At 29.3% G+C, this 13,281-nt stretch overlaps 2 protein-coding genes across 2 annotated transcripts; both read right to left on the minus strand.

Moving 5' to 3' along the window:
• Positions 1-5,367: 5,367 nt before the first annotated feature.
• On the minus strand, positions 5,368-7,843 carry LOC110601075 (sodium channel modifier 1). The gene is made up of 3 exons (XM_021738083.2): positions 7,623-7,843; positions 6,817-7,254; positions 5,368-5,915 (listed from the first exon to the last, which is right to left on the minus strand). The coding sequence occupies exons 1-3, from the start codon at positions 7,797-7,799 to the stop codon at positions 5,868-5,870; spliced, it is 663 nt and encodes a 220-aa protein (XP_021593775.1). The 5' UTR covers positions 7,800-7,843; the 3' UTR covers positions 5,368-5,867.
• A 3,638-nt stretch (positions 7,844-11,481) lies between these two features.
• LOC110602729 (mavicyanin) lies at positions 11,482-12,270 on the minus strand. The gene is made up of 2 exons (XM_021740324.2): positions 11,961-12,270; positions 11,482-11,894 (listed from the first exon to the last, which is right to left on the minus strand). Exons 1-2 carry the CDS (start codon positions 12,181-12,183, stop codon positions 11,632-11,634), a joined length of 486 nt encoding a protein of 161 aa, XP_021596016.1. The 5' UTR covers positions 12,184-12,270; the 3' UTR covers positions 11,482-11,631.
• Between the last annotated feature and the right edge of the window lie 1,011 nt (positions 12,271-13,281).

The following is a 13,281-nucleotide window of genomic DNA, read 5'->3' on the forward strand; positions in this document are numbered from 1 at the left end:
TTTTAATTAATTAAATATATATACAATGAATAACAAATATAGATGAGATAAGATATTTAATTTAGTAGTAAATTAGTAGCTAAGCTAATGAGGCGGTGCACAAAGGAGGTTATTAAATCAATGGGGTTAATGACATAATTAATTAATAATGAAATGATCACGTGCATGCAAATGCAATTGATAAGCAATGCATGTATAGGGACAAACTTGGAGAGGTTATTACTAATTGTTGATATTAAGGGAATAATGCATGCACAATCCTAATCCTAAAACCCTAATCATTTCATAACTAATTAATCGCTATTCCCATTGCAGCAAACATGGTTGCGTAGATTATTGTTTTGTTAAAAAATTCATATCTAATGAATTAAGGTTCAGGTGATATTAAGATGTAGACATTAGAGTAAGGATTCGATTGTTTAGAAAAATTAATGAATCAAATTTGGTGATCGGAAAGTTAATAATATATATACTCTAATTCAAATAGATTAAGATTTTAGGAGAAGAGAAAGTGTAAGGATTTTGAAATGTCGAATTTGAGTGGGTTATCTGACAGTTCTTACACTATATTTTATTAAATTAAATAGAAAAATTTTATAATAAGTGTGTTAATAGACTCGTTATTAACTGACAATCGGCTAATAATTACAAAACTAATTAACACATATCTTATTATTTCTTTCATGTCATATCGATTACGTGTATTTATAATATCGATGAAAAACAATAGAGTCGACTTGTAATACCCGACTAGAGTCCGGCATCGGAATTCCTGTCGTCCGGTGGAATTCAGGATGTCGGAATTCTCTAGAAGGGTAAGATTTATGTTTTTCTAAAGTAATGTAGTATGTATTGCTGCTTTTAAGCTAAAATGAAAAGAGTTTTTGCAAGAAAAGAACCAAGGCAGAAAAGCCAGGTTCGGCCGCCGAATGTGACATTCGGCCGCCGAACTTGCATGGCTTTCGGTTTCACGATAGGCCGCCGAAGGTGGTCTGGCCAGCCACCTATAAAAGGCCCTCAGTCGATTGAAAGGATAAGAATGAGTTTATCTTTTCACTTTCTGAGGTGAGACTCTGTCTTCCTTAAGTTTTCTTCATGTTTTCATAAATCGTGCAAAGATTTGATTGAGTTTTATGTTAGTTTGAAGGTTTTGAGCTAAAAACACAAAGTTGTGAAGTTTGGAGAGGTTGAAGGAGAGTTGCTCCAAAACTCCACGTTAGGATCGGTCATCTTCTTGGTTTCAAGGTAAGTGAAGATCCTGAGCTTGTTTTCATGTTTTATGGAAGATTTTTGAGGTTTTGGGGGAGAGTTGCATGATTAGGGTAAAAGAGAGTTTTTTTGATATTTTTGTGAGACAAGCTTGTATATGTGTTATATGTGTTGTGTTGTTGGGGTTTTAAGGTAGTTTCTGACCCCCTTGAGCATATACTTGGATGTATGCATGTTGAGGAGTTGAGGTGTTTGAGTTGGAGGAAGATTGGTGCATTTTGGCGTGAGGCAGAGCAAGGTTCTGCCTTGCTGATGAACCCAGCTTCGGCCGCCGAAGAATGGTTCGGCCGCCGAAGGTGCTGAGGAGGTGGCTTCGGTTGCCTAAGCTTGCCCCCGAGCCTTTGGACTTTCGGCTCTGGAGGGGAGTTTCGGCCGCCGAAGATGCCCCCGAAGGTTAGAGACTTTCGTCTCTGGAGTGCCTTTCAGCCCCCGAAACTTGCCCCCGAAAGGGTTCGGCTGCCGAAAGTTGAGATTCGGCCGCCGAAGGTGCATGAGTTTCGGCTCTGGAGAGGACTTTCGGCCGCCGAACCTGCCGCCGAAAGTGTCTTGTCCAGCCTTCCTTTGCATGCTTTGCATGGATGTTTGAGTGAGTTTAAGGGGATTCTTGAGGAGTTTAATAGAGTTGTTCATAAGCTAGTTTGGTCCCTCATTTGAGTCCATCTGTGTAGGCACAGACCAGAGGAACCAGAGAGAGCAGCAGTGAGTACTGCTCCAGCATTTACAGAGCCTGCAGAGTCAGTCCAGATAGTAAGAGGTGAGTGGAACTAAACTTAATTCTTTTAATTGATAAATGAAATGCTTTTAGCATAATTCATGCATCATGAGTATGCAGTAGGTTGTTTGCATTAGAATCCACGAATATGTTACATTGCATAGTTATTTGTTGATGTGGGTGAATGCTGAATGATCCAATAGTCTCTGAGAGAAGTCCAGGAGCCTTTGACTACGCCCTGGCAGTGGTAAGTACACAGGTGTTATATACACGTATACATATATGACAGGAAGACCAGGTGCTCGATTCTACGCCCTGGCACGGTAGAGCTACCGGGACTATGTGGTGACAGATTTACCCTTGATGTGGCTAGTCTGTGATATGATGCATTCCATAAGATCATGTGTTAATGACTTGTTTTACTGTTCTACTCACTGGGCTATAGAGCTCATCCCACTCCCTTAACCCCAATCTTGCAGGTTCAGTGTACAGTGTACAGGGGAAGTCCAGCAGAGTACAGGAAGAGAGAAGAGTTTTGTAATAGAATATTGTGGACATGGAATTAAAGAGATGTAACAGTTGTGTATAAAGTTAGATTTGTGCTTGACTTAGTTCTTTTTGTGTTGTAAATCTTTTGTATACATGGTCTGTTTATATAACTATTTTACAGAGTATGTGAAAAACTAGACTTAACAGGTATGAATTAACCCATCTAGAGCAAGCTCTAGTCAGGGATACAGAGTACAGAGATAGTGCATGCACAAGTTAAGTCTTGGTCCAGAGAAAAGTTTTCATTTTCACAGAAAATGTATGATCATGTATGAGGTTTTACAGGTACTCAGAGAGTATAGCAGGCTTGCTACGGGTTCTGGCGGCCTTAAGTCGATCTGAATCTTAGCGGCGGTGACGGTCCATTTTATATTTATTTTATAGTCGAATTAGATTATGCTTGAAGTGATATATTCGAATTAGAGTATAGCAGGCTTGCTACTTATAAAATTAATTTTTTTATTATTAAATTCTAATCAAACTATTAACACGTATTTTAATCGTGAAATATTCAAATGATAGATTGATATTGAAGTGATATAGAAGTCAGAATTCAAATTTAAATCAACCATAGAAATTTATATCGATTTATTGGATCAAAGTCAGGCTAGACCTAATTAATGTTAATATTTTTTGTGCAATCATTTAACCAATCCCCCTAGCTGATTACAATGCTTGTCGGTTAAGGCAAGTCCATCCACGAAAAGGGCTAACTATCACATGCAAACCAATACCCTAATTTTTTTTTTTTTTATGGTCGGATTTTTGTTTATTTAATATACACCCAATTTTCAGTGATTGGTTGATTTCATTTATGTAATAGCTATTGCAACGAATCCCAGGTTTCTGTGAGAAAGACAAAATGATAAATTAATTTATCGTAAAGATAACGACTGTCATTTTTTTTTTTTTTTTTTTTGAAAAGACAGATGCGTTTTGCAAGTTTCATATTAATAATATATTAATGATGATTGAGGACTTAAATAGATGAAAGGAAATAAAAAAACTAAAATATTAGTTCAATCATTCTCTTATTTAGCCTTTTTTTTTCTTAAAAAAAAAATCCTTTTTAAAAATGTATAGGTTGAATTATAAAAATATATGTAAAATTTATAGATTAATTAAAATTATATCAAAATATAAAGATTAAATCAATTAAATCAGAATTGAATTAAATTATAAATACACATAAATATTTAAATTTTTTGAGTTGATTAATTTTTTTTTATTACAAATTTACTCCGATTGTGTACAAATCATGATTTTCATAACTGATATAATGATAAATATTGTGGGATTAGTCCCTCAAAGATAATAAATGAGTTATAAGAATGATGTAAAGTTTTTTTTAAAAAAATAAGAATAATATATAGGTTAAATAAATTCACAGATGAAAAAATGAAAAAAAAAACATTTATTCCCATCTATATCTTACATCTATAATTTTTTTTGCTCTGGTAGATCTCTTTTTTATTTAATAAAAGTTTGAAATATTGGATTATTAATTATTGTAATACTAGTAAATCTGAAATTTTTTTAAATAATATCAAAGAAAAAAATATTCTAGAAAAATTCATAAAATTAGAAGACCTGGTTCGCGTAAACAAAATAATAAAGGACTACCCGGAAACACATCTACAAAAGTTTTATATTGGAATCCACAAAGAATTTGTATTTAAACTATAACTTTTGCGGACACATTATAAAAGGAAAAAAAAAAAGGCACCATTGAGGACATATAGTCATTTGTGCTTTTTTTGTTTCTTAAAGGGTGCTCAAAATAATTCAAAAGAACTAATGGAAATGACTAAGGATTTGATCTCAACATTGCCTACCAAATATCAATGATTGGGTTGGCCACTAAAATCTCTTTCTCATCAATATGTTTTTGACATTCTACACTTTTTTTTTCAAAAAATTTGATCTTTGTAAATTTTAAAAACCAAACAAATTAATTAGAAATACAATTAAGTTGTGGTTCATGAAGGATTCTCCTTTTTCATTTTGCTTATTGTATTATTTATTTAGAGATCACCAATTTGATGTGTATATGTAAACTAAAAGGATCAAGTTATTGGTATATTTAGAATTATGGGGATTAAATTGTAAATAAAACAAAAGAACTCTTCCTGTAATTTCTACTAGTAGGGTCTAATTTGTTGTTTTTCAAGAAGTACAAGGATTAAAAAGTAATTTTCAAAAAATACAAAACCAATGTATATGTTTCACTAAACTAAGAGGATCAAATTGTAGTTTACCTAATCATAGATTAAATTGTAGTTCACCTAATCATAGCCAATCTCTTGTATTATTAGATAAATCTGTCAACAATGAATTATTCTCACATTAAATGTTTCACCTCTAAGGAAATGATTTTATGGTAATAAAAATCTTTGAACAGCCAACTAACTAAATAATTGCAAGGATGCAACAACCCCTATCAAAAAGATTATGATGTTTTTTTTATATGTACAACTAGGATATGAGTTCAAGACTTCACTGTCTGAAAACGATTTCAGTATCATAGGCACTTATTTCAATTACAGAGACCTCGTAGTCTAAAAATGATTTCAGTATCAATGAGTTAAAAGCTGGTTAGTAAGAACATGGTGCCCTCTTAATGAGGCAAATGGATTATTCTTTATTCCCGTTGCAGAAATATCATATGGTTGTTTAGATATCCACCTAGTTAGGCTGATTTTGTGGTTGTAGGCTTCTACTTCAGTTGTCAAATTTCATGGACGATTTTCATGGAAGCACTAGTCAGTTGTTGGGAGATTGTTGCTTTTAGATGGGCCATGAAGTAGACTACTCCTTCCTCAATTGTAACCCGACAGTAACATAAGATCCTGACTTTAGATTTAATGATATTAGAACCAAAAAGGCCACAGTTTTTCTGAGCCTCATCAGCACAACAATTTGTCAAAGGAGATTCTCAGAAACTTTGAAGAATGCACATATTTGCTAACTGTGATGGATACAATGCACATGTCTAATTCAGCTCTCAAACATACTTCAATTTTTTAAAATTGTTAACAATTGAGCATCTAAGCATCTGACCTTATCAACCATAGATCTACATGAAGCCACTCCTTAAAAATCCAATCTACTTGGTCCACTCCTTGATTGGGAATGTAGATCAACCCATCCACCTTCAATCATCCAATACCATCAAGAAAGAAGAAAGTTGCTTTATCTATGGTTATTGGAAAAACCAAAGAGAGCAAACACTATGAGCTTCACTTTCCCATCAAATCAAATCCATGGTCAATGATCTTGAGATATTAAATATCTATCAAGAGTCTTCCAAGAAAATCCTCCTTTTTTTGAAATTCACTTAACCAAGACACACATTTGGATCTTCTTCATCAGAGTCAAAGTCAACCTGCAAATAAAAAAGAAAGCAAAAAAAGAAAAAAAAAATGAAAAAGAAGAAAGCTGCATTAGAACACTAATTAAACATTTAAGCAAAAGGTTTCATCCATTTGAATTGTTTGATAAAAACTAACATATTTCTCAAGCATAACGGTCAAATTGGCTTTGGTCTTTGTTTGGTTGGAGTGAGTAGCTAAGGAACTAGAACATCTTGGGAAATGCAAAAAATCTCAGCTTGATTTGCTTTATCAAACCAACTTCTCCAAAAGTAGGTCATTCTACTTCCCTCAAGTTCAGGAAGTAGTTTTGTTTTTTTTTGGTCAAAAGATAATGGATTCATTGCAGGAAGAAGGGATTCAGGCCCATTACAGAACCAGAACAAGCTATTAAAATGGCTACTAAAGGTCATGATCCAGCTCCTAACAACAAAGGCCATGATACAGCACCAGGCTGAAGATTGGCAGAGGGCCTAATTTGGCTCTGGCCGTGCAGCCACCAGAAGACCTATGCTGCCAGGGGCATTTATGGGCACACACAACAGAGACCAGCAACTGAGCAGGGAAATAATTTACCTAGGAGGAATTTGATAAGCTGCACTTCTCTAATTATAGTGCAATACAATTTACTAAGTTGTCCTTAAACTTATTACATTTTAAATTATATTATGTACTCACTGTCTTTTATAACTTAAGAGCATACTTATTTGCTAGGAAGTCAATTTGTATAACATATATATTTATATCATACTCATAAGAAATAAGCTTACTTCCCACTAAGGAAGCATTTTGAAACAAAAGAGGCCTCACCTCAGTATTTCCAACCTACAGCAAAAGCAATGATACACAAGCAGCAACTAAATAGAGCAAGGTAGGTAAAAAAGTTGAATGAAGAATATGAAAGAAGCACTTTACATTTTCATCCTTGAACCATTTTCCATGACAATCTCGCTTCCAACCTGCTTCTATAAACTTGAGTTCTCGCTCCCTATGCTTTCGGAAATCTAGTTGATGTTGTATCAACAACTCACCAGATGCTTCAACTAAAGGACATGAAATAGTTGCCACATTAGTAACCTGTCCCCTGCTCAATTTCACATCACAGTTTTGATTTCCAGAATTCTGTTTGGGATCTTTATTGCATAGTACTTCAGAAGCAGCCTTGCTTGTCCGTTCAATTAATGGTTTACTAACACCGGCTAATCTAACTTTTTTGTTCAAACTAGTGGAATGAGCAAAGCCAACAGGAGAGTCTGCTAATGCCAATCTCCTATTTATCTCATATTTTCTCAGAGATTCTCCTTCCTTCAGCCTGGACTCTGCAGCAAGATGGCGTGATCCCTTGCTATGCATCTGCAAAAACAAAACTTTTCTGAAAACTAATTTTTACGGAAAGAAACCTTCCACCCAAACAGAAAAGCCTAGTTAGCCCAGCCAGAAGAACCCCAGACAACTGCACAGAAATAGACAACTGAACATTAAAACAGAGTGAAATAACCCCCTTTTCTAGAAAATTGCACACAAAATTTTGAGATAGTGATCCAACTGCTGAAGATTTTCAACTACTAAGTATCATTAAAAACTCCATAATACACAAAAGGGTTCAGAATTCAGCAAGTTCTATATATCCCATTTGGGTTTTCACAGAAAAAAGATTGAAATTAAATCTTAATTAAAAGGGAAGAAGAGGATTGAGAAGGGCAAGTTCGCAGTATGCTTACAGAGAGCATGAGAGAGGAATCAAGAACGGGATTGTGAGGACAGACAAGACATGCGTATTTGCCATTGGAGAGCTTCATGTAAGAAGACCCGTCAAGGCCTTGTACGACTAGATCATCGACCCTTCGCTTTCTGTATTGTGCTTCTCTCGCCCAACTGTCTCCCCCAAACACGCTCATTTCTTTCCTTGCGTTTTCTGGGATTTTCGAGCCAGATCCTGACGTCTTCAGCTTTTCTGTTGTTAAAGAAATAGGACCGTGTCCGAGAAGCGGCCCACTGGACCGCACCTCAGAACTTTCTTGTCTTGTAAATATTTCTCTTAACTTAAAAAAAAAAAAAAAAAACCATCTGCTATAAAAGTCCACAATTTTATCTTTAATTACAATTGTAATTAAATTTTTAAATTTTAAATAATAAAATTTCAAATTTCAAATTTATTATAATTATAATTAATTTCTAATATAAATTATCAAATTAAATATAAAAATTTATATATTTAATTAAATAAAATTTAAAAAATAATTAAATATTTAAAAAGTAAATAAATAACATATGACATTATATTAATACTAATTTAAAATTGACAAAATTTATTTTAAAAGGTAATTATAATTGTAAAAAATTAAAAATATTAAATATAATATTTTGATATTAACATAATATTTGAGACGATATACTTAGCATATTTATTATTATTGTATTTATTAGGGGTGATCATTCGGTCGGTTCGGTTCAAAATCGAATCTAACCGAATAAATTGAAAATTAAAATTTTAGTGTTTATAAAAACCGAACCGAACCGATTTTGATCAGAAACCGAACCGAACCGAACCGGTCTGATTCGGTTCGATTCGGTTCGGTTTGATCGGTTTCGATTTTTAATAATTTTTTTATTTTTTACACTTTATTTTTAGTATTTTAAAATTTAATTAAAATATTTCAATATTAATATGATTTAATTTCTCTATATTATTGAAAAAACATATTATTATCACTAATCGGTTTGGTTCGGTTTTTTCGGTTTTTTTTTATCAAAACCGAACCGAACCGAAATAACCAAAATTTTTGAAATTAAAAACCGAATCGAATCAAAATGTATAAAAAATTGAACCAAATTTTTAAATCGATTCAGTTCGATCAGTTTTTTCGATTTGAACTCACCCCTAGTATTCACTATTATGTATCTATTTTTTTAATAAATACGGTTTTCTATTTCCAATTACACTATAAAGATATTGTATTGTTTCAATTTTATGAAACCATATTTTAGAGGAAAATAATTAATAATTATCAAAATAAAAAAAATAATTTAATTTTGATAGGCATATAATTTTCAAAATTTTAATACATAAAAGATTATAACTAACAAAAATTTATAATATAATTAATTAATTTGCCGTAAAAGGAACAAAATTTTAAAAATGAATTATAATTGATAAAAATTAAAATGATTTGGATTTTTTCTATTATTAAATTTCATACCACATCAGTAACTAAACATTAAATTATAGGGATATTAAATTTAATATTTTAAATTTTAAATAATAAAATCAATTTTTTTTAATTTATTATAATTATAGCTAAAAGGACTAAATTAAATTTATATAAGTTAACGGTTAATTACAACATAGTCCTTAGAGTTTTATATTATTAATAAAATATATAATCTTTTTATTTAAATTTTATATTAAAATTAAATATATTTTATATTTATTACATGTAATATTAAATATATTATATTAAATAAATATTTATTATAAATTTTTATTATATAAAACCTCATATATAAATAATATATTTTATCATAAATATTTATATTTAATATTATAAATTATGTGTGTTTTTTATATTTAAAATTTTTTTACTTCCTATTAATAATATTTTAAATAAAATGAAATATTATATATTTTTAATTATAAAATTTTATTTTTTATATTTTAAATTTTATTAATATTTATAATATTATATAAAAGTGAAAATAAAGAATTAGTAATGAGATTAATAAAAAATAATATTTTTGTAATAAAAATGTGTATTTAAAATCTATTTTATTATTCAAATAAAATTTTAAAGACGATATTATAATTTATTGTTAATTTATATAAATTTAATTTAATTTTATTGATTATAATTATAATAAAAAAATTAATATTCTATTTACATTTAAAATATTGAATATAAATATAAATTATCATAAATATTTTAATTTTTTTATTTAATATCCTAAATTATAATATTAATGTCATATCAATAATTATATCAACGACTCCAATTTTTAATTTTGTTTAGTGGCTAAAAATAATATAAATCTTTAAAATTAGATTAAAATTGAAAAAAATAAAATAATTGACTATAATTAACAAAATAATAAAAATTTATTTTTTTTATAGTTTAGCAAAAAATTCATGGCTATAAAAAAGATAAATTATATTTTAGTCCTTAAATTATACCATAATTAACGTGTCAGTCTCTATATTTTTAAAATCGTACATTTAAACTCTTTTATTTTTATTTTGTCCAAATAATAGTCTCTCCATCCATTTTTTCATTAGTTTAAAGATAGATAACAGGTCAAATCTCTAAAAATTATTTTTTCTTCTCACAATATCCTTATTGCACCATATAACATATATAAAAGAAATAGATTAGTCCCTAAATTTAAAATATACTGTTTTATATCTAAGCATTTTAATTTTTACGTATTAAAATTGATAGTCATTAAATTCAAAATCTACAATTTTCTCGAAAGTTACACTATTTTCAATTTCCTTGATACCAAATTAAATTAAATATAAATTATTAACTCATTTTTTTATACACAAATACAAAATAATTTGAAATTTTCTGATTTATTGTCACTTCTCAAATTTTTTAGATATAAAATTCAAATAATTATAAATATTTAAAATTTTCAATTTTATGTATTAAAACAAATCAGTTCTTAAATTTAAAATTTACATTTTTCTCAAAATTTTTACCATTTTAAATTTTTTTAGTATAAAATAAAACTAAATATATAACATTAACTATTTTCTTTTTATACACAAAAACAAAATAATTTAGAATTTTTTGATTGGCTGATATTTCACAAATTTTTTAATATAAAATTTAAGTAATTATAAATACTTAAATTTTTTAATTTTTTATATATTAAAATAGATTAATTTCTAAATTCATGTATTAAAATAAAAATTAAATCTAAGGACTGATATATTTCTTTTACATATATTATATGGTGTAATAAGGATATTGTAGAAAGAAAAAATAATTTTCAGAGATTTGACCAATCATTTATTCTTGAACTAACAGATAAAATAAAGGGATCGTCTATTTGAATGAAATGGAAATATAAAAATTTAAATATTTGATTTTAAAAATATAGAAACTGATAAGGTGATTATGGTATAATTCAGAGACTAAAATATAATTTACCTTAAAAATAAAATTCTGATTATATGGTAAAATTGAAAAAATTAAATAAAAATTCAAACATTTAATTTTAATATTTTTTGTGTAAACCATCTTAATTGGATACAATTATAGCTTCATTTAAAATCATGATCTAAAATCAAAATTTTGTGAACATTAAATGCCATTTAAAATTGAATTTAAAATTTTAAGTTATCTCCAGTTCAAAAAAAAAAATTTAAGTTATCTAATTATAATTTGAATTTCATGTTAAATTTCTCGGACCTTAAAATTTAGATCATTAATAAATAGTTTGGTGTGTGTACATAAATTTTAAATGGTAACAAAATTTTAAATTTTAGATTTTAATTTTAAACTTAGTTTATAATTATATGCAATTAAAAATATTAAGAGAACAATTTCAAAATTAAACTCAAAACAACATGTTACTATATAATAAAAAAAGTTTAGCTTCCGCCAGTACTGCTTTTATTTTTGATAAATTATTCTTGCTTTTCTCTTAAAAAAAGCAACAAATTCAGGACAAACATGGAATAATGCCCTATAAGCTGCAATGCATCTTCCCTGGCGTACTGTTCTCTGATCAGTAGTTCCGACGGCGAAGTGGCAGCACAAAGAACTTCATCCCACCGAAACGACAATGGTAGCCATCACTTGCACCGCAAGAAAAGTAGTAAGGCTTCCACTTCTTTAACACAAACCTGAAACCTTTACCGGTCCCTTGTGTCTCATTTGCAATCTTCACACCGTTAGTTAGGTTACAGTTCACGAAACTCTCCAAGTCGGGCAGCAAGTAGACACTGTGTGGATGTATATTTTTCTCGCTAGGTGGCTCATAATTAAACACTGCAATCCAAGTTTTTTTTAGTTCATCTATAAAACCACGTTAGAGATTAGAGTTTAAAGACTTACCTAGAGTATCATTGACGTAGAAGGGATTCCTATTAAAAGCCCAAGTGGAGTAGTTAAAGCCAAAGGTCCAACGTGCAGAGCCACCAACAGTAATCCTTCTAGGAGACCGAGGAGTACTTGTACAAGAACTAGAGCTTACACCGGTCGCAGAAACTCCATCTCTAAATACGGATGCACAAACAATGAGTAAAAATATAAGCAGATGAGTATGCGTCAAACCCATTTCCTCAATCAATAGCTCAAGAAAGCTAAGTAGGAACTAAAGAGAGAGTGATTAGCTATGAAGATGGTGGATTAGTGGGGTGTTTATATAAGGTTGCTTGCTCTCTCAGATTGAGTTAAAGGTGAGTTCATGGATGATTCTAATATTATGAAGTCAATGGCTGAGTTTTATTACCTTATGGTATGAGATTGAAAATTAAGCTAATTAATAATAATTAATATAAATTAGTTCTTTAATTATTACGAAAATTACATGTGAATACATACTAGTTGATGGCTAAATTAAGGGAGAAGTTTCTCTTAGACCAATGCATTTGTTCGTTCAGTCAATTGCATTATTGGGGTTTGTTTAAAATGCAATTAATGCCTTCAACTCCTTCCGCCCAAATTGTCTAAAAAATATTCATTTAAATAAAATTAAAATTATAAATAATTTTATAAGAATTTATTTAAATTATTTATTACAAAACAAATTATAATAAATATTTATATTTTTACATAGATTAATTAAATTGATTTATTAAATTTAAAATGATAAATTTTGGTTAGTGCTCCGTTCACTTTTATAATTACTTATAAGTTTTTCGTTTTAAAAACTATTTTATTAATTACTTTTTAGTAGTTTTAACTTATTTTTAAACCTGATAACTGTTTTTATAATTTCTTGAAATTTGGGAATGTTCATGTTTTTGAAGCTCGAACTGAATTGCACAATCATATCAAATTCAACTGAAATTGAAAAATATTTACAAATGTAAGACCCAAATTTACATTTACTATTTTTTATTTATTTTTAATTATTCATAAATAATCGAATAAAACCATATTGAAATTATGCTGATACCGTAATAAATTAAAAATATGGTTTTATACATTTATTAATTGTATTTGAATTTCATGAATATAATTTGATAATCTGATATTCAGAGAAATAGGGTTTTACAAAAGGTTCTGTAAAACTAGAAAAAGTTTAGAACTAGAGGAGAGTATTTCTCCTTTTATATGTTTCCTTTTGTCTGCTAGTGACATGCTAACAGAACGTATATCATTGGTCCACCTGTCTCTGCTACGTTGATACGGACGTACGAGGGAATCAGAT

The sequence above is a fragment of the Manihot esculenta genome, chromosome 15 (genome assembly GCF_001659605.2).
Source record: "Manihot esculenta cultivar AM560-2 chromosome 15, M.esculenta_v8, whole genome shotgun sequence".
In the NCBI taxonomy this organism is placed as follows: domain Eukaryota; kingdom Viridiplantae; phylum Streptophyta; class Magnoliopsida; order Malpighiales; family Euphorbiaceae; genus Manihot; species Manihot esculenta.